The sequence below is a fragment of the Coregonus lavaretus genome (assembly GCF_964263955.1).
Source record: "Coregonus lavaretus genome assembly, chromosome: 15".
Classification (NCBI taxonomy): domain Eukaryota; kingdom Metazoa; phylum Chordata; class Actinopteri; order Salmoniformes; family Salmonidae; genus Coregonus; species Coregonus lavaretus.
The window spans coordinates 25,963,693-25,984,433 of NC_140002.1; the positions used below are offsets into that span (position 1 = coordinate 25,963,693).

The following is a 20,741-nucleotide window of genomic DNA, read 5'->3' on the forward strand; positions in this document are numbered from 1 at the left end:
ACTACTCTGAATGCTATGTGCTCATTATGGTTCATCTTTATTTCCCCTGATCCACACATTTACAAAATTTCCATTAAACCAATACAAAATGGATCCCTGGACTGCAGACATCTTTTTAATAGAATATTACGGACAACACTGTACAACCATCAAAATAGCATAATAATTCACAGCAATACTTGTCACAAACTCATATGACCCCCTTATAAGTATTATATACTTTTCAAAGTGGTAATTTGGGCCATGTCTTTTCCAAGACATGACCTGAAATGTCCTCACCCAGGGTGTCTTCTCAGTTTGGTCTGGGTAATGTTTTTGCTCAAACCACATAGATTTGTTAGATGTGTGTTCCAGGAAAGGGATCTGAGTGTATTTTTAGAGCTTTAATTAGTCTTGAACTCTTGGGGTAGTTACTGCAAACGGTGAAATGTCCCCTCACATTTACTTGCCACCACCCCCTCCTTGGCCCCAGACTATCCTTCTAGTGCGTTATCCCTTACTGAGCCCCCAGCTCCCCACCACACCCTGCACTAGACTGTAGTCATGTATTATTCTATTGCCACCGGAGCTTGAAACGGTGGTTTTTGGCACATTGTTGGCACTCAAGACATCTCAGGATGGTAAGTTGCTCTCTCTGCCTCGAACATTGTGCATGACTTGTTGCGTACCAAGAGATGCATAGGACTTTTTGGTGCTGTTGATAGGCTACTTGAAACCAGTGCGCAGTGCGTGGAGAGGGAGTGTTGCTAGAACTGCTTGTCAAAAAGAAAATCACATTTAATTTGACGCGATTGTTTACTATGTTGTTAAGTTTCACAAAACCATAGTTTTGCTTTCGAAGCGTAACGGCACAAGGGGTTTCACAACAGGTCTCAAACACGCAGTCTGTGTTTTGAAGGAAGTTGTTGCGCAATCGAGTCCTTGGCTCTGGCACACTTTGTGCGTGCTGCTGGATCTAGGACACGCGCTGTTTTGTTGTTCTTTTCAGGCATCAGTCTTGAAATGGCAGATTGTGAAATCAACATGATAGGTAAATCAAAGATTGCGCTTTTTAAATTATGAAGCACAGTGAGGGTTCCAACTCCCGTGTACGAATTAGTCAACTTTTTGCACCAAGTTGCGTCACACCCAAACAACAGTCTTGTTGACGCACAAGAGTAGACAAGACAATATATTAAAAAAGGTCAATCCAGAGTTCAAACAATAACAAAGGGCTACCCTGACTCTTGTTTTGGTAAACAACTGAGGGATGGGGTTTGAGAAATATATAAACACAAATGCATAGACAGAGCTGTGGATGCAAGGACTGACCATCCATGAGATCAAAATGGTAATTTTAACCATGTTTTGAAGCTATACAGTGTTTGTTTACATTGACTTTGTTTACAAACATTGGAGTAAAACAAGCTTATATTGTGGGATCTAATGGGGTACAACATTTTAACTAAGCGCATGAAGCATTTATAAGTTATATTCTTCAAGAATCAATGGCTATTAATTTAACAGACCAGTAATTGATGTAGCAATTCCAGATTGGCCCTTTAAATGTGCTTGCAGAGCTATTTAATGCAGCTGGCCATGATGCATGAAGCTTATTGTGCTCCTTTTTGGATAGCTGTCAACAGACTGTCTATCCAAGCTGTTTTGTCTCAGCCAAAGTTACTTCCCTCACAGAAAACATTCATGGTATGATTAGAGGCAGTAGTTGAAGTTGATATGGGGCATCCAATACCTTTACTCCCCCTACAATTTAAATGACTGGGTTAACTGGTAGGTGTAGGAACCAGTCTATGTATTTTTGTGCTTGTGCTGCACCAACTCTTATGTAAATAACCTCAGTGACCTCACTCTGCATTATTGAGCATGTAGGTGTAGTAGGCCATTATCTCCTACTATTCTGTATATTGTAGCCTAAACTCAACACTGACTGAGTGATGGATTTAATGCTGCAGTATTTTCAGTCCAATAAATAACATTTCCCCAGGCATCTTTTCCATCCTAGTATTTGTAACTTTTTGTAAAACATTTGTTTGGCTAGTTTTTTGTAGTGTTTATTGTGAATAACTTGCTCATTCACTTACCAGGAGGTTTGAATGAGTAGTGATGAACGTTTGCATTTAGACCTATAGGTCACCCTATACCATTCAGCATTATGTTTTCACTGTCCATGTGTGTTCCAAAGGCGTGCAGCTATTATTTCTCACAACAGCAAAAAAAACTACCCTACTTGGGCCTCAGTCAGCATATGTCCACAGAATTCCTATCTATAATATAAAGAGCCATCATGGGCCCCTGTAAAATCAACCCTGTACAGTGTCTGCAGTCTGTCAGCCCAGTCAATGTGGACGTTTGGAAACTGGATACAGGTGCCCTCCTGTAGCGGAGCCGAGGGCGCTGGATAGAGGGATTAAGAGGCTGTGTGACACTGACACTTCCACCAGATGGTGAGCTGAGCAGCATGCATGCCTGTATGTCAGAGCCCCAAATCTCAGCTCTGAGCTGTCTCTCACACTCACACACACACGTTTTACTATCCTTGTGGGGACCAAACCATTGATTCCCATTCAAAATCCTATTTTCCCTAAACCTAACCCTAATTCTAACCCCTAAAAATAAAATGGCATTTTTCTTGTGGGGACCGGCAAAAGAAAACACACACACAACGTCCTCAGAGACTTGGGGGTGGACAAGACACTAGGCCTGTGTCTACTCTGTCTCACTCTCACCTCTGCTTCTGGTCTGGTCTACAGCATCCCATATAGAGACTGTCAGAATAGATGTGTCTAGATGCTGAATGATGGATACTTTCACTGAAGTATCTGAGAAGAGAAGCATGCACAGAAATGTGTTGGCTGTTTAGTGTGGTGGATAGTATCTCTTACGTCATTGCCCTGATCTCTGACACACCCTGTAGAGACCGTCTCAGCTCAGAGCCCACCATGTATCATCATCACTGTGTTCAGAACCTGTTGTGATCATATGGACATGTAATATAAAAAAGGTTTGAAACACTAGTATCCCCCGACTTACACACACCCACAGACACACACACACTGTTCTGTGTCCTGCAGATTAGTGGTAACCCGATAAAGCCCTATGCGTGACCTAATGATACCATCACCTTCTGCACTCTGATCACCACTCAGTCATGACTAAACCTGCCAACACTACACAGTCTGTCCCATATCCTGCTGCACTCTGCTCAATCTGGACAGACAGAGTCCCCTAGGTCTGCTAACTACAGTCGTTCCTCTCTAGGTGTCCCCTGGTCCTCCCACTACTCAATGAGATGGCAAAAAATGGGGCAGACTGCGAGCTACCTCAGAGGCGCCTATCGGCCAAAGAAAAGCACAACATGCAGTATGCAGGTAGGGAGCGCTGAATGAACCACCATATGACCATGACCATAAAGTTAATGATTGTTATTGTTGACGTAACATACGGTGATGTAGGCCAAAGTATTTTTGTTCACCCTGACTGAAGAAAATAAAAACCTGCACAGTATCATTTGAGTTGATTTAAGCTACACCCTAGCAGTTCACACTGACTGACATGTCTTTAGAGGTGGTAGAGGTAAACCCCACTGTGTGTGTATGTGTTTGTGCAGACTCCTTGTCGCTGAGTGAGAGGAAGCAGAGGGACCGCGAGGAGCGTGGGTCTCTGGTGTTATGGAAGAAACCGCTCGTCACGCTACACTACTTCCTGCTGGAGCTGCGCATAACCCTGAAGGACTGGATGTGGGGGTGAGACACACTTCAGTCCTCGTCTCCATTTTGGAAGTGTTGAATGAGTGTTAAATGTTTTGGAATACAAAGTATCGATTAAGTGTTGAAATAGAAAGTACAGTTGAAGTCGGAAGTTTACATACACCTTAGCCAAATACATTTAAACTCAGTTTTTCACAATTCCTGACATTTAATCCTAGTACAAATTCCCTGTCTTAGGTCAGTTAGGATCATCACTTTATTTTAACAATGTGAAATGTAAGAATAATAGTAGAGAGAATTATTTATTTCAGCTTTTATTTATTTCATCACATTCCCAGTGGGTCAGAAGTTTACATACACTCAATTAGTATTTGGTAGCATTGCCTTCAAATTCTTTAACTTGGGTCAAACGTTTCGGGTAGCCTTCCACAAGCTTCCCACAATAAGTTGGGTGAATTTTGGCCCATTCCTCCTGACAGAGCTGGTGTAACTGAGTCAGGTTTGTAGGCCTCCTAGCTCGCACACGCTTTTTCAGTTCTGCCCACAAATGTTCTATAGGATTTAAGTCAGGGCTTTGTGATGGCCACTCCAATACCTTGACTTAGTTGTCCTTAAGCCATTTTGCCACAACTTTGGAAATATGCTTGGGGTCATTGTCCATTTGGAAGACCCATTTGCGACCAAGCTTTAACTTCCTGACTGATGTCTTGAGATGTTGCTTCAATATATCCACATAATTGACCTTCCTCATGATGCCATCTATTTTGTGAAGTGCACCAGTCCCTCCTGCAGCAAAGCACCCCCACAGCATGATGCTGCCACCCCCGTGTTTCACGGTTGGGATGGTGTTCTTCGGCTTGCAAGCATTCCCCTTTTTCCTCCAAACATAACGAGGAAAAAGGGGAATGCTTGCAAGCCGAAGAACACCATCCCAACCGTGAAGCACGGTTTTGTTTCATCAGACCAGAGGACATTCCTCCAAAAAGTACGATCTTTGTCCCCATGTGCAGTTGCAAACCGTAGTCTGGCTTTTTTATGGCGGTTTTGGAGCAGTGGCTTCTTCCTTGCTGAGCGGCCTTTCAGGTTATGTCGATATAGGACTAGTTTTACTGTGGATATAGATACTTTTGTACCGGTTTCCTCCAGCATCTTCAAGGCCCTTTGCTGTTGTTCTGGGATTGATTTGCACTTTTCGCACCAAAGTACGTTCGTCTCTAGGAGACAGAACACGTCTTCTTCCTGAGCGATATGACGGCTGCGTGGTCCCATGGTGTTTATACTTGCGTACTATTGTTTGTACAGGTGAACGTGGTACCTTCAGACGTTTGGAAATTGCTCCCAAGGATGAAACAGACTTGTGGAGGTCTACAATTTATATTCTGAGGTCTTGGCTGATTTCTTTTGATTTTCCCATGATGTCAAGCAAAGAGGCACTGAGTTTGAAGGTAGGCCTTGAAATACATCCACAGGTACACCTCCAATTGACTCAAATTATGTCAATTAGCCTATCAGAAGCTTCTAAAGCCATGACATCATTTTCTGGACTTTTCCAAGCTGTTTAAAGGCACAGTCAACTTAGTGTATGTGAACTTCTGACCCACTGGAATTGTGATACAGTGAATTATAAGTGAAATAATCTGTCTGTAAACAATTGTTGGGAAAATTACTTGTGTCATGCACAAAGTAGATGTCCTAACCAACTTGCCAAAACTATAGTTTGTTAACAAGAAATTTGTGGAGTGGTTGAAAAACGAGTTTTAATGACTCCAACCTAAGTGTATGTAAACTTTCGACTTCAACTGTATATGTTTCTCAATGTAGAAACAGATGATATGTATTCATGAATCTCCCCAACACTGGGATCTATTGCACTATGACAGACTGAGCAAGTAAATGGTCCAGCTGGTGGTGTGTGTAGGAAGACACAGGTGGTCTGAGCCCACACACACCCTCCCTACTGCTGAGGTCATGTTATGGCAACCCAGCCACAGACTGACGTGGAGGCAGCAGGGTCAGAGTCTACAGTCTACACTGGAAGATAGAGGCTCTTTCTCAATTAGTCTTTCCTCTATTCCTCGCTGCCTCTGTCCTCGCCTCCTTCTCTAACTGCATTGGGGGAGAAGAGCCAATGTCCCTCCCTTCGGACCTTCTCCTTCAAAGTGTTTTGAGAAGGAGGTGAGGAGAAAGGACGTGCAGACAGGAGACCTTGACTGTCCCTGCTGCCCTCCTGGCTCTACAGTCAGACCAAACAACACAGGACCATTTATTAAAACAACAACGTAAGCAGGGAGTAGTTTTTGCCATTCATCTTCATTGATGTTGCTATGAAGGATGTCAATTAGATGCACTGCCCAATTTTCTTTTTTTTCCTTTAGTCCAGTTGATCAGAATTGTATTATTTGTGAGTTGTGTTGAATAATATTCCCACGCACTCCGTATCATTGCAGGCTCAATGTTGATGGTGATATGGAAGCGGTTTCTGATATGAATAACCTTGTCTCAAGGGTGATCCCAATGTTGTTTTCCTTTTTTTTTGTCACCTAATAGTCTGTTGACATAAGGGCCTTTTTAAAAAAGAGGTCATTGTGTACATTGAGCATCTTGTGGTTGTGCGTTTGAGGACAACATGTTTATTTTCTAAATGACAAGAGGATGTGGTAAACCACAAGCACTACAAAACAAGTAGTGTCCTGCCAGAGTAAGAGGCTGCTCAGTTCAGGATAGCGCAAGTTGTTTTCATAGCAAGTGGATTGCATGGTGAGAGAGAAGTGATTTATAATATATAAAACAGCTATGCATGATATACAGTATCAGTCAAAAGTTTGGACACACCTACTCGTTCAAGGGTTTTTCTTTATTTGTACTATTTTCTACATTGTAGAATAATAGTGAAGACATCAAAACTATGAAATAACACATATGGAATCATGTAGTAACCAACAAAGTGTTAAACAAATCAAAATATATTTTTGATTTGAGATTCTTCAAAGTAGCCACCCTTTGCCTTGACAGCTTTGCACACTCTTGGCATTCTCTCAACCAGCTTCATGAGGTAGTCACCTGGAATGCATTTCAATTAACAGGTGTGCCTTGTTAAAAGTTAATTTGTGGAATTTCTTTCCTTCTTAATGCGTTTGAGCCAATCAGTTGTGTTGTGACAAGGTAGGGGTGGTATACAGAATATTTACCAAATAGGGCTAAGACCAAGTCCATATTATGGCAAGAACAGCTCAAATAAACAAAGAGAAACGACAGTCCATTACTTTAAGACATGACTGTCAGTCAATCCAGAACATTAAGAACGTTTCTTCAAGTGCAGTCGCAAAAACCATCAAGCGCTATGATGAAACTGGCTCTCATGGAGGACCGCCACAGGAATGGAAGACCCAGAGTCACCTCTGCTGCAGAGGATAAGTTAATTAGTTACCAGCCTCAGAAATTGCAGCCCAAATAAATGCTTCACAGAGTTCAAGTAACAGACACATCAACAGTTCAGAGGAGACTGCGTGAATCAGGCCTTCATGGTCGAATTGCTGCAAAGAAACCATTACTAAAGGACACCAATAAGAAGAGACTTGCTTGGGCCAAGAAACATGAGCAATAGACATTAGACCAGTGGAGATTTTTGGTTCCAACCGCCGTGTCTTTGAGACGTGAAGTAGGTGAACGTATGATCTCCGCATGTGTGGTTCCCACCGGGAAGCATGGAGGACGAGGTGTGATGGTGCTTTGCTGGTGACACTGATTTATTTAGAATTCAAGGCACACTTAACCAGCATGGCTACCACAGCATTCTGCAGCAATACGCCATCCCATCTGGTTTGCGCTTATTGGGACTATCATTTGTTTTTCAACAGCACAATGACCCAACACACCAGGCTATGTAAGGGCTATTTGACCAAGAAGGAGAGTGATGGAGTGCTGCATCAGATCACCCAACCTCAACCCAATTGAGATGGTTTGGGATGAGTCCAGGTGAAGCTGTCATCAAGGCAAAGGTTGGCTACTTTGAAGAATCTCAAATATATTTATCTACAATGTAGAAAATAGTAAAAAATAAAAACCCTGAAATTAGTAGGTGTCCAAACTTTTGACTGGTACTGTAGGTTATAGCACAGATACTTATTTGTAGTATCTGTAAAGCTTTATAAGCAGGCATGTGGATACGAAGTTAGTGTTAGGGTAATGGCTAGGGTTGAGCTAGCATGTGGACATGAAGCAAGGGGTAGGATTAGGGTTGTGGTTGAGGCTAAGGTTGAGTCTGCATGTTGACATGAAGCCAGGGTTACTGTTAGGGTTGACTTTCAAATCATGAACAGAAAACCCCCCATAGGGTCAAAAGTGCACTGTAGTGCACTGTTGAGAATAAGGTGCCATTTGGGACGCAGAATGAGTGCCAGTCCTCATTACAGATGTAGGAGCTTAATTTGATCACACAGTTGCAGGAGAACCTTCCTGCAATGCAGGAAATGTCAAACTTGTGCGAATTTCCACTTAGACATTTCAGACTTGATTCTTCAAAAAAAGAAATAAAAAAATCCATTATAATCCACATTTCCTGTTGCGGCAGGATTATTTTCCTGCTGTAGCAAACTGGCTCAAATTAAGAAGCTATAATATCCTGTAATATCCTGGGACACTGAGATTAATGAGTGGGTGAAGAGAGGCGAGGAAGTGAGTATAAGGCCTTTAATATGGTTACCAGGGATCAGGGCCTTAAGTCCTCCAACAGCCCTTAAACACATTGGGATGGGATCAGCCTGCGTGCCAGCTCTACACCAGCCACCATCTGATCATCTTCCTTACCTCCTTTTCTTTCCATCCCTCCCCCTTATCCTCCCCACTTCCATCTTTGTCCTCTTCTTTCCCTCCCACTTGTTACAAAACCAATTAACTAGCCATCTAAGTTGGCTACACTTGCCATGTCTAGGGTTCCCAGGTCTAGCTACATGGTCTGTAATCTGATTTAATGTGTGCATCTATGAGAAACCAGTGTATGCAGACCTGTTGTATGCATGTGCCCAGCATAACGCAACCTTACCTAGATGGCGGCAGGTAGCTTAGTGGTTAAGAGCGTTGTGCCAGTAACCGAAAGGTCGCAGGTTCTAATCCCCGAGCCCACTAGGTGAAAAATCTGTCGATGTGCCCTTGAGCAAGGCACTTAACCCTAATTGCTCCTGTAAGTCGCTCTGGATAAGAGCGTCTGCTAAATGACCAATTATTTATTTATATTATTTATCCAGGGCCAGCTCCATTCTCACTCACATGGGTCAGCCAGCCCAAGCAGATTATTAGTTCAAAATAGTGACCAAAGTAAATATACACAAAAGGAAACTACAAAAAGGCATGTCCAAACTAAATAGATAACACAAAACAAACAAAGGCATACTTCTAGCCACCTCTCGCTCTCACAGATTGACAATCACCACTAATTGCCCACACTTGTGTGCTTATCAAGGCTTCCTGGCAGAGCATCTGACCCGGTTGCTGCTGCCCCCTGGGGATGGAGTGTGGAAATAGTAGTGTAGTGTCTAATGCTCCTAAGATCTAGTGAGAGCTGGCCTTTACTCTGACACGTAAAAAGGACAGAATAAAAACTGTTCAAAAGTACTTAATTTATTTAAAACTGCAGTAACAGAGCAAGTTAAACACATACAAAACTGGCAGCTAAAAACAGATGTGGCTCACCAATCCACTCCAAACTGCTTCTTTTTCCTTCTTCGGTATTATGGCAGTCCGCAAACAACCGTTAGAGGTGCATGCCGCCACCTCATGTATGGGTGGTAAACTATAGAAAAAAATATATTCATTGTAGGAAGGGGGGACAACATCATACAACATAGACATAAAACAAAAATTCCCACTCGTTCAGTCACATAACAATTCAAGTCGCATCCCTACACAGGCTCAGGGGCCTGTGACGGTGGAACATCCTTTGACAGGACTTCTTGCAAGGCCTCGGCTGTAAACTCAAAATGATTAAAATGCTCAGATTTCTTCTTTGTTTGTGCTGTACAGTTTATGACCATTGCAATAAATGCTACAAAGTCCACATGTAATATATCAGGATCCCTTGATTGCCGGGAAGCATTCACTGGTGCAGTCTCAATTACCATTGCGTCGTCAACACCACTCGCTCCTTCCACTCATCTCAATGCCTCCAGATAGGAGACACGCTGGACAGCCCTTATTCTCACCACCTGTCTCCTTCACCCTAACAGGGCATTCCGGGGCCACATATAACCTCAGCTGGCATACGATATTCTTCCTGTCTGCATACACTTGATACAAGCCCAAATCTTTTGCATTTATAACATTGGAGGGGCTTGTGCACAAAGGCTCTAACTGGGTATCTCATAAAGCCTAGCTTTACATGAAAGGGAGAGAACTATGAAAAAAACAATATGAACAAAGTGGGTTTCCTTACTCCATCCAGGTTAGTCGACATACACCAATCACTTCACCTACTTCCTCAGGTATATCATCTGCATCCATTTCATGCACAACCCCCGAGATAACCCCATTGACAGGCGCCCTTCGTCGGAAATCCATACACAATTTTCCATTTAAATCTTTGAGGCACAAAGCACACTTCTTTACTGCGGACAATTATTTATAAAAAAAACAAAAAACAGAATAAGACCAGCTCGTGACTCAACGACACCACCTGACCCAATGCATCCATGATATTCATTGTGACTTCAAACGGATCATTGATTCAAAATCATCACTCCGACTATAAAATAATGTAGGGATTTCTTAGTTTCTGTCACAACTTCACTTATTTTGTTTCCTTTTTTTTACACGACTGTAGCCGCTTCGACTAGACCATCTGTTTCCACCATCTTTTCCTCACTTGCTTCAAGGAGCTGTCTTCCTTCCACTACAAACATTCTGGCACACCCATTTTAACACGGCAGGTGACCTAGTTACTGAGCTGAAACACCTGTGTCAATTAACCACTTAATTAGCTGGACCTATAGAAAACAAGAAACACTTGACAATGAACACCAGCCTGCAATTGGTTGAAAGTGATGGGACAGGTCTAGAAACTGGAATGTTTGGTAAACCCACATACTACAGTTAACTATAGAATTCTATACTCCACACTGTAGGATCGCTCGATCGTGTAGTGCTTACTATAGACTTTTGTAGTATACTGTAGAATACTATACTACACACTGTACTATCCCTTGATCATGATTCATGTGTAGTACTTACTTAAAAATTGTGTATTATACTGTGGAATACTATACTACACACTGTAGTATCCCTCGATCATGTAGTGCTTACTTTATAATTTTGTAGTATAATGGAGAATACCATACTACACACTGTAGTATCCCCCTTGATCATGTAGTACTTACTATATAATTTTGTACTGAAGAATTCTATACTACACACTATAGTATCCCTCGATTGTGTAGTGCTTACTATAGAATTGTGTAGTATACTGGATAATTCTATACTACACACTGTAGTATCCCTCGATCGTGTAGTGCTTACTAAAATATTTTGTAGTATACTGTAGAATAATATACTACACACTGTAGTATCCTCCTTGATCGTAGTGCTTACTGTAGACTTTTGTAGTATATTGTAGAACACTGTACTACACACTGTAGTATCCCTTGATCGTGTAGTGCTTACTTTAGAATGTTGTAGTATACTATACTACACACTGTAGCATTCCTCGATCACGTAGTGCTTACTTTAACATTTTATGATCGATTGGACCGCTAGCTAACTTTTCTGCTAGCTTTGTCGATGCTGTTTTGATTTGAACGCGCTGTCCTTGGGGAGCTCATGCAGGAGATTTCCTCTGAGTTTCCCCCTCGATCATGTAGCGCTTACTATAGAACGTTGTAGTATACTATACTCCACACTGTAGTATCCCTTGATTGATTGATTTTATAAGACCTATATAAAAACACAAATGTGGATACAATGCATTTAGACATTTGTCGAGAATAACACAAAAAAGGTTACATGTATTTCCATTGTGGTCCTAGTTCCAACATGTTACACATTGACAGCTAACCCAAATGAAAAATACTATAGTATACTATGGTCTAAATAAAAGTATACACTATAGTATTCACTGTATTGTTTTTGCAGACTTTACTGTAGTATTATTGCAGACATGACTGTAGTATACTGTAGTATTTAATGTAGTATTCTTGCACACATGACTGTAGTATCCTGCAGTATTTACTGTAGTGTTTTTGCGGACATGACTGTAGTATATTGTAGTAACACCTGCCGACTACGGTTAGCTAAAATGGCACAACTACACCTACTGTTTAATGAGGGGAACACCTCAACCAGAACATAAGACACAGGTTCGTGACATGCCACCTGGGCGCTGCCAATAAACTGCCTGGACCTCAAACCAGCAAAGCCTGTCCAAACAAACCAACTGAAAACAAAATAACATTATTGCAGTGGCTTTACATAATGAACATCTTGAATATTGTCACACATGAATAAACTCACTGATGGTCTATCTCAACACATACCATTCACGGCAATCAACCACACCCCAAACATAAACCAACAGCACCACCGTACAGCCTATACACACAAAGGACCTTCCCGGTACAAAGCTCTCACCTGAACATGACCAAGGGGTGCTTTTTGCATTTCCTGCATGTCCTACCCTAATAAGAGTGCCCAGGGAAACACTGACCAAAACTTTGGTTCCTAGCCTGTCACACAATATTATTCAGTTACAAGATTGTAACTGATTGAGTTTGGATCCTGGTTGTGAAGACGGTACAAACAATAGACGTTTTCATTCTTTTGGCGGTCTAGCACGACTGTACTGTGACTGTGGTCAACATGGCAGGTGCTTCAGGCGGTAGTGAAATCTATATTGATTGTGAAAATAATGAGAATTCCAGTGAGGATCAACCTTTTACACCTGTTGTAAGTAGGAAGAATAGAATGAAAAAGGATCGTAATGTGGGTGATTGAGGGCTGAATACAGTTGGGGAATTGAGTGGTGCTGAAAGTAGGACTGCTATACAACGTAGGAATTTTCTGGAAAAGGAGAATGTAGAAGAGAGCTACAAAGTTATGGTGGTTTTCCCTGAACCATCAAACAAACACGGTCATCCTATTCAGTTGACAAAAGCAATTCAGAGACAGATAGGGGTGATTAAGGATGCCAAAGTTTTGAGATTTGGCAAAGTATTGATTTATGCAAATAGAAAATGCAGCAGGAGAAGATTCTGTAGTTAGAATCTCTTAATGAGTGTCAGGTGAAATGCCATACTGAGGGGGGTAATTGCTGAGATACCATTGTCAGTAACCATGGAAGATGTTATGACTTCCTGAAAGGTATGAAAGTAACTGAAGCAAAAAGGATTATGAGTAAAAAGTGGCAGTCGAGTAGACACCACAACAGTACTTTTAAACTTTGAAGCGAAATTGCCAACCACAGTACAGCTAGGAATGCTACGTTATCATGTTAGAGAATATGTGCCACCTCCACTTCAGTGTTTTAAGTGCCAAAGGATGGGGCATGTTGCTAATGTGTGCAAAGGAACATTTAGATGTGCAGGGTGTGGTGGGGATCATGAGTATGGTAAATGTGGACCTGATACTAAAGTTAAGTGTTGCAACTGTAATGGTGAGCATAGTGCAGCATATGGGGAATGTGAAGTACCAAAACAAGCCATGGAAATGCAGGAGGTACAAAGTAAAGAATAATGCATCATATTCAGAGGCTGTTTGTGAAATGAACAAGCCTTTTGATCGAAATGCTGGCTCCAGTACATCAGCAGTCAGTGGTGGCTGCTTCTAGGATGACTATAGCGCCGGTGGGGCCCATGGAGCGTCAGCCTAGTGCCAATGTGAGATGCAAGCATAAATGCTTGGTTACAGAGATATCCATGGTTGTAAATTAAGGAATACCTGGGATAGGATAAAGTAATCCTACCCCCCCCCCCTAAAAAAAAAAAAAAAAAAAAAAAAAAAGATATTGTAAAGTGGTTATCCCACTGGCTATAGGGTGAATGCACCTATTTGTAAGTCGCTCTGGATAAGAGCGTCTGCTAAATGACGTAAATGTAAATGTAAATGTAAATCATATAGACTTCATGGCGTTCTTGTGTAGAGCAATCAATATGGGTCAGAAGAGGAGCAGGACTGCACGAATAATGGAAGTAATGAAGGCACCTCAAGAAATACTGAACATTACTGAAGTTTCAGTACCATTGATACATCGGATGTTGAATCATAATCCGAATGATGATCAGGAACAGAATAAGTCATTGTATTATGCTTTTTATCATCCTTCAATGGAATACTAGAAGCCTTATTGCTAATGGTCAAGAGTTTAAGAAATGTGTAATTGATTTAGGTTTCTTCCTAGGTTTTGCCTTTCTAGGGAGTTTTTCCTAGCCACCGTGCTTCTACACCTGCATTACTAGCTGTTTGGGGTTTTAGGCTGGGTTTCTGTACAGCACTTCGAGATATTAGCTGATGTAAGAAGGGCTATATAAAATAAAATTGATTGATTGATTGATTGATTTAGAGATTAGAGAGATGTGTTCAAGAAACATGGCTTAGACCACATCTTGATTTTATTACTCCTGTTTATTGTTCAATCAGATCTGACAGAGCAACTGGTCAGGGTGGTGGATGCGCTACATTCATAAAGGAATGTCTTGCATATCGTAATATATCTGTTCCACCTAAGTATGAATGTGATGGTTGAAATCTACAGTATGGGTAGTAATATTAAGCAGTTCTACAATCCTTGTCGACAACTATGTATAGCGATGTTTGATGAAATATCAGAATACTTGGGTTCTAGAGAGATATGGTGTGGTGACTTTAATGCACATAATAGTTTATGGGGAAGCACACATACTGATGCTAATGGTATGATTGTCGAAGATATGATGGAAGCAAGAGCATTAGTATGTCTTAAGGATGGATGTGGTACAAGAATAGATGTTGTCAGAGGGGTTACATCCTGCCTGGACCTCACAATGGCTTCTAATGCTATTGCAGCCATATGTGAATGGAAGGTAACCGGCCTAAATGACTACAGACCCGTATCACTCACGTCTGTAGCCATGAAGTGCTTTGAAAGGCTGGTCATAGCTCACATCAACACCATTATCCCAGAAACCCTAGACCCAGTCCAATTTGCATACCGCCCCAATAGATCCACAGATGATGCAATCTCTATTGCACTCCACACTGCCCTTTCCAACCTGGACAAAAGGAACACCTACGTGAGAATGCTATTCATTGACTACAGCTCAGCATTCAACACCATAGTACCCTCAAAGCTCATCACTAAGCTAAGGACCCTGGGACTAAACACCTCCCTCTGCAACTGGATCCTGGACTTCCTGACGGGCCGCCCCCAGGTGGTAAGGGTAGGTAACAACACATCTGCCACGCTGATCCCCAACACGGGGGCCCCTCAGGGGTGCGTGCTCAGTCCCCTCCTGTACTCCATGTTCACCCATGACTGCATGGCCAGGCACGACTCCAACACTATCATTAAGTTTGCCGACGACACAACAGTGGTAGGCCTGATCACCGACAACGATGAGGCAGCCTATAGGGAGGAGGTCAGAGACCTGGCCGTGTGGTGCCAGGATAACAACCTCTTCCTCAACGTGATCAAGACAAAGGAGATGATTGTGGACTACAGGAAAAGGAGGACCAAGCACATCCCTTTTCTCATCGACAAGGCTGTAGTGGAGCAGGTTGAGAGCTTCAAGTTCCTTGGTGTCCACATCACCAACAAACTATCATGGTCCAAACACACCAAGACAGTCATGAAGAGGGCACGACAAAGCCTATTCCCCCTCAGGAGACTGAAAAGATTTGGCATAGGTCCTCAGATCCTCAAAAGGTTCTACAGCTGCACCATCGAGAGCATCCTGACTGGTTGTGTCACTGCCTGGTATGGCAACTGCTCAGCCTCCAACCGCAAGGCACTACAAAGGGTAGTGCGTACAGCCCAGTACATCACTGGGGCCAAGCTTCCTGCCATCCAGGACCTCTATACCAGGCGGTGTCAGAGGAAGGCCCTAATGTACATATTACCTCAATTACCTCGAATAACCTGTGCCCCCGCACATTGACTCTGTACCGGTACCCCCTGTATATAGCCTCCCTACTGTTACTGCTGCTCTTTAATTATTTGTTATTTCTTTAAATGTTTTACTTATCTATTTTTTACTTAACACTTATTTTTCTTAAAACTGCATTGTTGGTGAAGGGCTTGTAAGTAAGAATTTCACTGTAAGGTCTACACCTGTTGTATTTGGCGAATGTGACAAATATAATTTGATTTGATTTGATTCTACTATTGGGAGTGATCATTTCCCAAAAAAATTTTTGTAACATGACCGGTGATGTCACTATTCCAGATAGGATACCATTCAGAAGATGATGCTTTCCTAATGCGGACTGGGAAAAGTTTGGAGGACATTGTTTAAAGTCTGTTGGATAGTGGTCTTTAGAGATGCCAGTTGATGTTTGTGCTGCCTCTCACTTCTCTGATTTTGAGTGCAGCAAACTTACATATACCAGTGAGTGAAGTGGGTGAGAAAAGAAAGGTGGTTCCTTGGTGGACTGAAGATTGTACTGCGGCTATTCAATAAATAAATAGGGCCTACAGAGTATTACGTAGGACTTTGACTCCTGAAAATCTAGTTGATTTCCAAAGGAAGAGAGCTTTGGTGTGCAGGGTCATTAAGTCTGCCAAGAGAAATGCATGGAGACAGTTCTGTTCTACAATAGGCAGGGGTACTGAGCTGGGAGATGTTTGGTCTATGTTGAAGAAGATGACTGGAAGAAGCAAAAGCACTCAAATTCTAGTTTTGGTTGATGGTGATTATCTGGCTGTATTAGATAAAGAAAAAGATGACATGTTGGGGAAGGCATTTGCTAATGTACATAGTGGGGTTACTTTGAACAAAGTGTCTAAGCAACGCAGGCATGCGATTTTAAATGCTCATACTAATGTGTATATGAAGAGGGATATTGTTGACTTGTCATTGGATCCTGATTTTACAATGCATGGAGGTGCGATTAGGCCTTATAGGCTGTGGATCTACAGTACATTCGGAAAGTATTCAGACCCCTTGACTTTTTCCACATTTTGTTATGTTACAGCCTTATTCTAAAATTGATTTAAAATTTTCAAAAATCTCATCAATTTACACAATACTCCATAATGACAAAACAAAAACTGGTTTTTAGAATTTTCTGCAAAAAATAAATAAATGAAATATCACATTTACATAAATATTCAGAGCCTTTACTCAGTACTTTGTTGATGCACCTTTGGCAGCGATTACAGCCTCGAGTCTTCTTGGGTATGACGCTACAAGCTTGGCACACCTGTATTTGTGGAGTTTCTCCCATTCTTCTCTGCAGATCCTCTCAAGCTCTGTCAGGTTGGATAGGGAGCGTCGCTGCACAGCTATTTTCAGGTCTCTCCAGAGATGTTCGATAGGGTTCAACTCCAGGCTCTGGCTGGGCCACTCAAGGACATTCCCGAAGCCACTCCTGCGTTGTCTTGGCTGTGTGCTTAGGGTCGTTGTCCTGTTGGAAGGTGAACCTTAACCCCAGTCTGAGGTCCTGAGCACTCTGGAGCAGGTTTTCATCAAGGATCTCTCTGTACTTTGCTCCGTTCATCTTTCCCTCGATCCTGATTAGTCTCCCAGTCCCTGCCTCTGAAAAACATCCCCACAGCATGATGCTGCCACCAACATGCTTCACCGTAGGGATGGTGCCAGGTTTCCTCCAGACGTGATGCTTGGCATTCAGGCCAAAGAGTTCAATCTTGGTTTCATCAGACCAGAGAATCTTGAGTCCTTTAGGTGCCTTTTGGCAAACTCCAAGCGGGCTGTCATGTGCCTTTTACTGAGGAGTGGCTTCCGTCTGGCCACTCTATCATTAAGGCCTGATTGGTGGAGTACTGCAGAGATGGTTGTCCTTCTGGAAGGTTCTCCCATCTCCACAGAGGAACTCCGGAGCTCTGTCAGAGTGACCATTGGGTTCTTGGTCACCTCCCTGACCAAGGCCCTTCTCTACCGATTGCTCAGTTTGGCCAGGCAGCCAGCTCTAGGAAGAGTCTTGGTGGTTCTAAACTTCTTCCATTTAAGAATGATGGAGGCCATTGTGTTCTTGGGGACCTTCAATGCTGCAGACATTTTTTGGTACCCTTCCCCAGATCTGTGCCTCGACACAATCCTGTCTCGGAGCGCTACGGACAATTCCTTCGACCTCATGGCTTGGTTTTTGTAAATAAGGTATTGTTGTTTTTTATTTTTAATACATTTGCAAATGTTTCTAAAAACCTGTTTTCGCTTTGTCATTATGGGGTATTGTGTGTAGATTGATGAGGAAACATTTTTATTTAATCAATTTTAGAATATGGCTGTAACGTAACAAAATGTGGAAAGAGTCAAGGGGTCTGAATACTTTCCGAATGCACTGTATAGCCCCAGGTTATGATAAATGGTGTAATGTAATGTTTAAGCATCTCCCTGATGCTCCCTTACACTGAACAAAAATATAAACGCAACATGCAACAATTTCAACAATTTTACTGAGTTACAGTTCATATAAGGAAATCAGTAAATTGAAATAAATTCATCAGGCCCTAATCTATGGATTTCACATGACCATGGGTGGGCCTGGGAGGGCTGGCCCACCCACTTGGGAGCCAGGCCCACCCACTGGGGAGCCAGGCCCAGCCAATCAGAATGAGTTCTTCCCTCCAAAAGGACTTTATTACAGACATAACTACTCCTCCGTTTCATCAGCTGTCCGGGTGGCTGGTTTCAGACGATCCCGCAGGTGAAGAAGCCCGATGTGGCGGTCCTGGGCTGGCGTGTTTACACGTGGTCTGCGGTTGTGAGTCCGTGGGTTGGACATACAGCCAAATTCTCCAATACAACGTTGGAGGCAGCTTATGGTAGAGAAATTAACATTAAATTCTCTGGCAACAGCTCTGGTGGACATTCCTGCAGTCAGCATGCCAATTGCATGCTCCCTCAAAACTTGACACATCTGTGGCATTGTGTTGTGTGACAAAACTGCACATTTTAGAGTGGCCTTTTATTGTCCCCAGCACAAGGTGCACCTGTGTAATGATCATGCTGTTTAATCAGCTTATTTATATGCCACACCTTTCAGGTGGATGGATTATCTTGGCAAAGGATAGAATGCTCACTAACAGGGATGTAAACACATTTGTGCGTATGGACAATTTCTGGGATATTTTATTTCAGCTCATGAAACATGGGACCAACATTTTACATGTTGCGTTTATATTTTTGTTCAGTATAGATAACACAAAACAAACAAAGGCAGGCATAGAGGCGTCTGGCCACCTCTCTCTCACAGATTGACGATCATCACTTGGCCCCACCTGTGTGCTTATCAAGGCTTCACAAGGCTTCCTGACAGAGCATCTTGCCCGGTTTCTGCTGCCCCCTGGGGATGGGGTGTAGAAGTGGTAGTGTAGTATCTACTAATGCTCCTAAGACCTAAACTACATAACCTATTCCATAACACTTCTTTCCCTCCTCCTCACTCCTCTCTTCCCTCAGGTTATGGCGGCAGAGACATTCAGTCTTGTCTCTGCTGGTGCTGGTCACCCTCTTCTCCATCGCCTACTGTGTTAACGGAACACATCAGAAGGTGCGTGTGTGTGTGTGTGCGTGTATGAGCAGCCCTGTCCACACATCATCAGGGGTTGCTAATTAACATCCCTAAGACTTTATAAAGTTGTTGTCTCCCAAGACCACAAGCTGAAAAAAGAGTATTAAACTTAACACACACTTATCTTCACCTGACCTATTTACCACACATCCACATGCCCTATTTAATCAGTAAATTAGCTGATGCCCTATTTAATCAGTACATTAGCTGATGCCCTATTTAATCAGTACATTAGCTGTACCTCATGAACAGCTTATATACTGAGTACACACACACACACGCATGCGCTGTACCAAATGAACAACTAATGTACCACAGCAAAAGTGGTACAGAGATCCAGACAGAATTGCTTTAAAGCTGCAGCAATAAATATATTATGTGCCATATTAGACTCTTAAGCTCTAGTCCTAAAGTGTTACGTCATTAACTCCTGGTAACCCTGAAAACAATTGGACATGGCTGGCACTTTCCACCCAGGCTTTTTACTAGGCGATGAGAGACACTGCTGCCGCTGCATATGTTGTTTTTGTTTTCACGGGTTCACGGGGGTTTGCTGGGAGATAGAGTTCATTGCCAAAAAAAACTCCACAGTGTTCCCGTAATCTACACCATCACTGGCTCTTCCAGAAAACAACCTGTCTGCCCATGCTTGAGGAGGAGGCGTTGGTCCTTAAATGAGAGAGAGAGAGAGAGAGAGAGAGAGAGAGAGAGAGAGAGAGAGAGAGAGAGAGAAGAGAGAGAGAGAGAGAGAGAGAGAGAGAGAGAGAAGAGAGAGAGAGAGAGAGAGAGAGAGAGAGAGAGAGAGAGAGAGAGAGAGAGAGAGAGAGAGAGGAGAGAGAGAGAGAGAGAGGAGAGAGAGAGAGAGAGAGAGCTGATGAAGAGTAGGGGAATAAACTGGGTAAGAGCTGACTTCCTTGAAGAAGAATGCTGTTTTTCTCTCTGTTTGTGTTGTTCTGAATCTGAACACTCCTACCCTATGGCCCTGTCCTCTAAACTGTCAACAGACACTAGCGTATATTCTCTATCTTATATTCTCACTCCCTCTCTCTCTATCACTTGCCCTCTCTCACCCTCTCTGCCCCCTCTCCCTCCCTCCCTCCCTCCCTCCCTCCCTCCCTCCCTCACTCTCTCACTTGCTCTCTTTCCCCCCTCTCTCCACTGCTCCCCCTCCCCTCTCTTTCTGTGGTGCACTTTGACTTTCTGCCTCTCACTCTTGGCAGTCCCTCCTATTTCTAGAGTAGGGTGCGCGCACACACACACCCTCCCTCCTAGTGTCTCTCCTACTTAGATTTATTTCACTCTGCCTGAGTCTCTCATGGCTGACAG

The 20,741-nt window shown here is 42.7% G+C and overlaps 1 protein-coding gene across 4 annotated transcripts in view; it reads left to right on the forward strand.

Moving 5' to 3' along the window:
* LOC311142868 (vacuole membrane protein 1-like) overlaps positions 1–20,741 on the forward strand; it is a 95,592-nt gene that overhangs the window by 4,995 nt on the left and 69,856 nt on the right. For 2 of the 4 annotated variants that reach the window (XM_084178568.1, XM_084178570.1), the window contains exons 2-3: positions 3,259–3,368; positions 3,608–3,743. In XM_084178568.1, the coding sequence (XP_084034694.1) occupies positions 3,669–3,743 (75 nt within the window). In that variant the 5' untranslated portion in view covers positions 3,259–3,368; positions 3,608–3,668. Of the gene's footprint in view, positions 1–535; positions 621–3,258; positions 3,369–3,584; positions 3,744–20,741 lie in introns of those variants that run through there. The other 2 variants (XM_084178571.1, XM_084178569.1) reach the window with 2 other exon arrangements.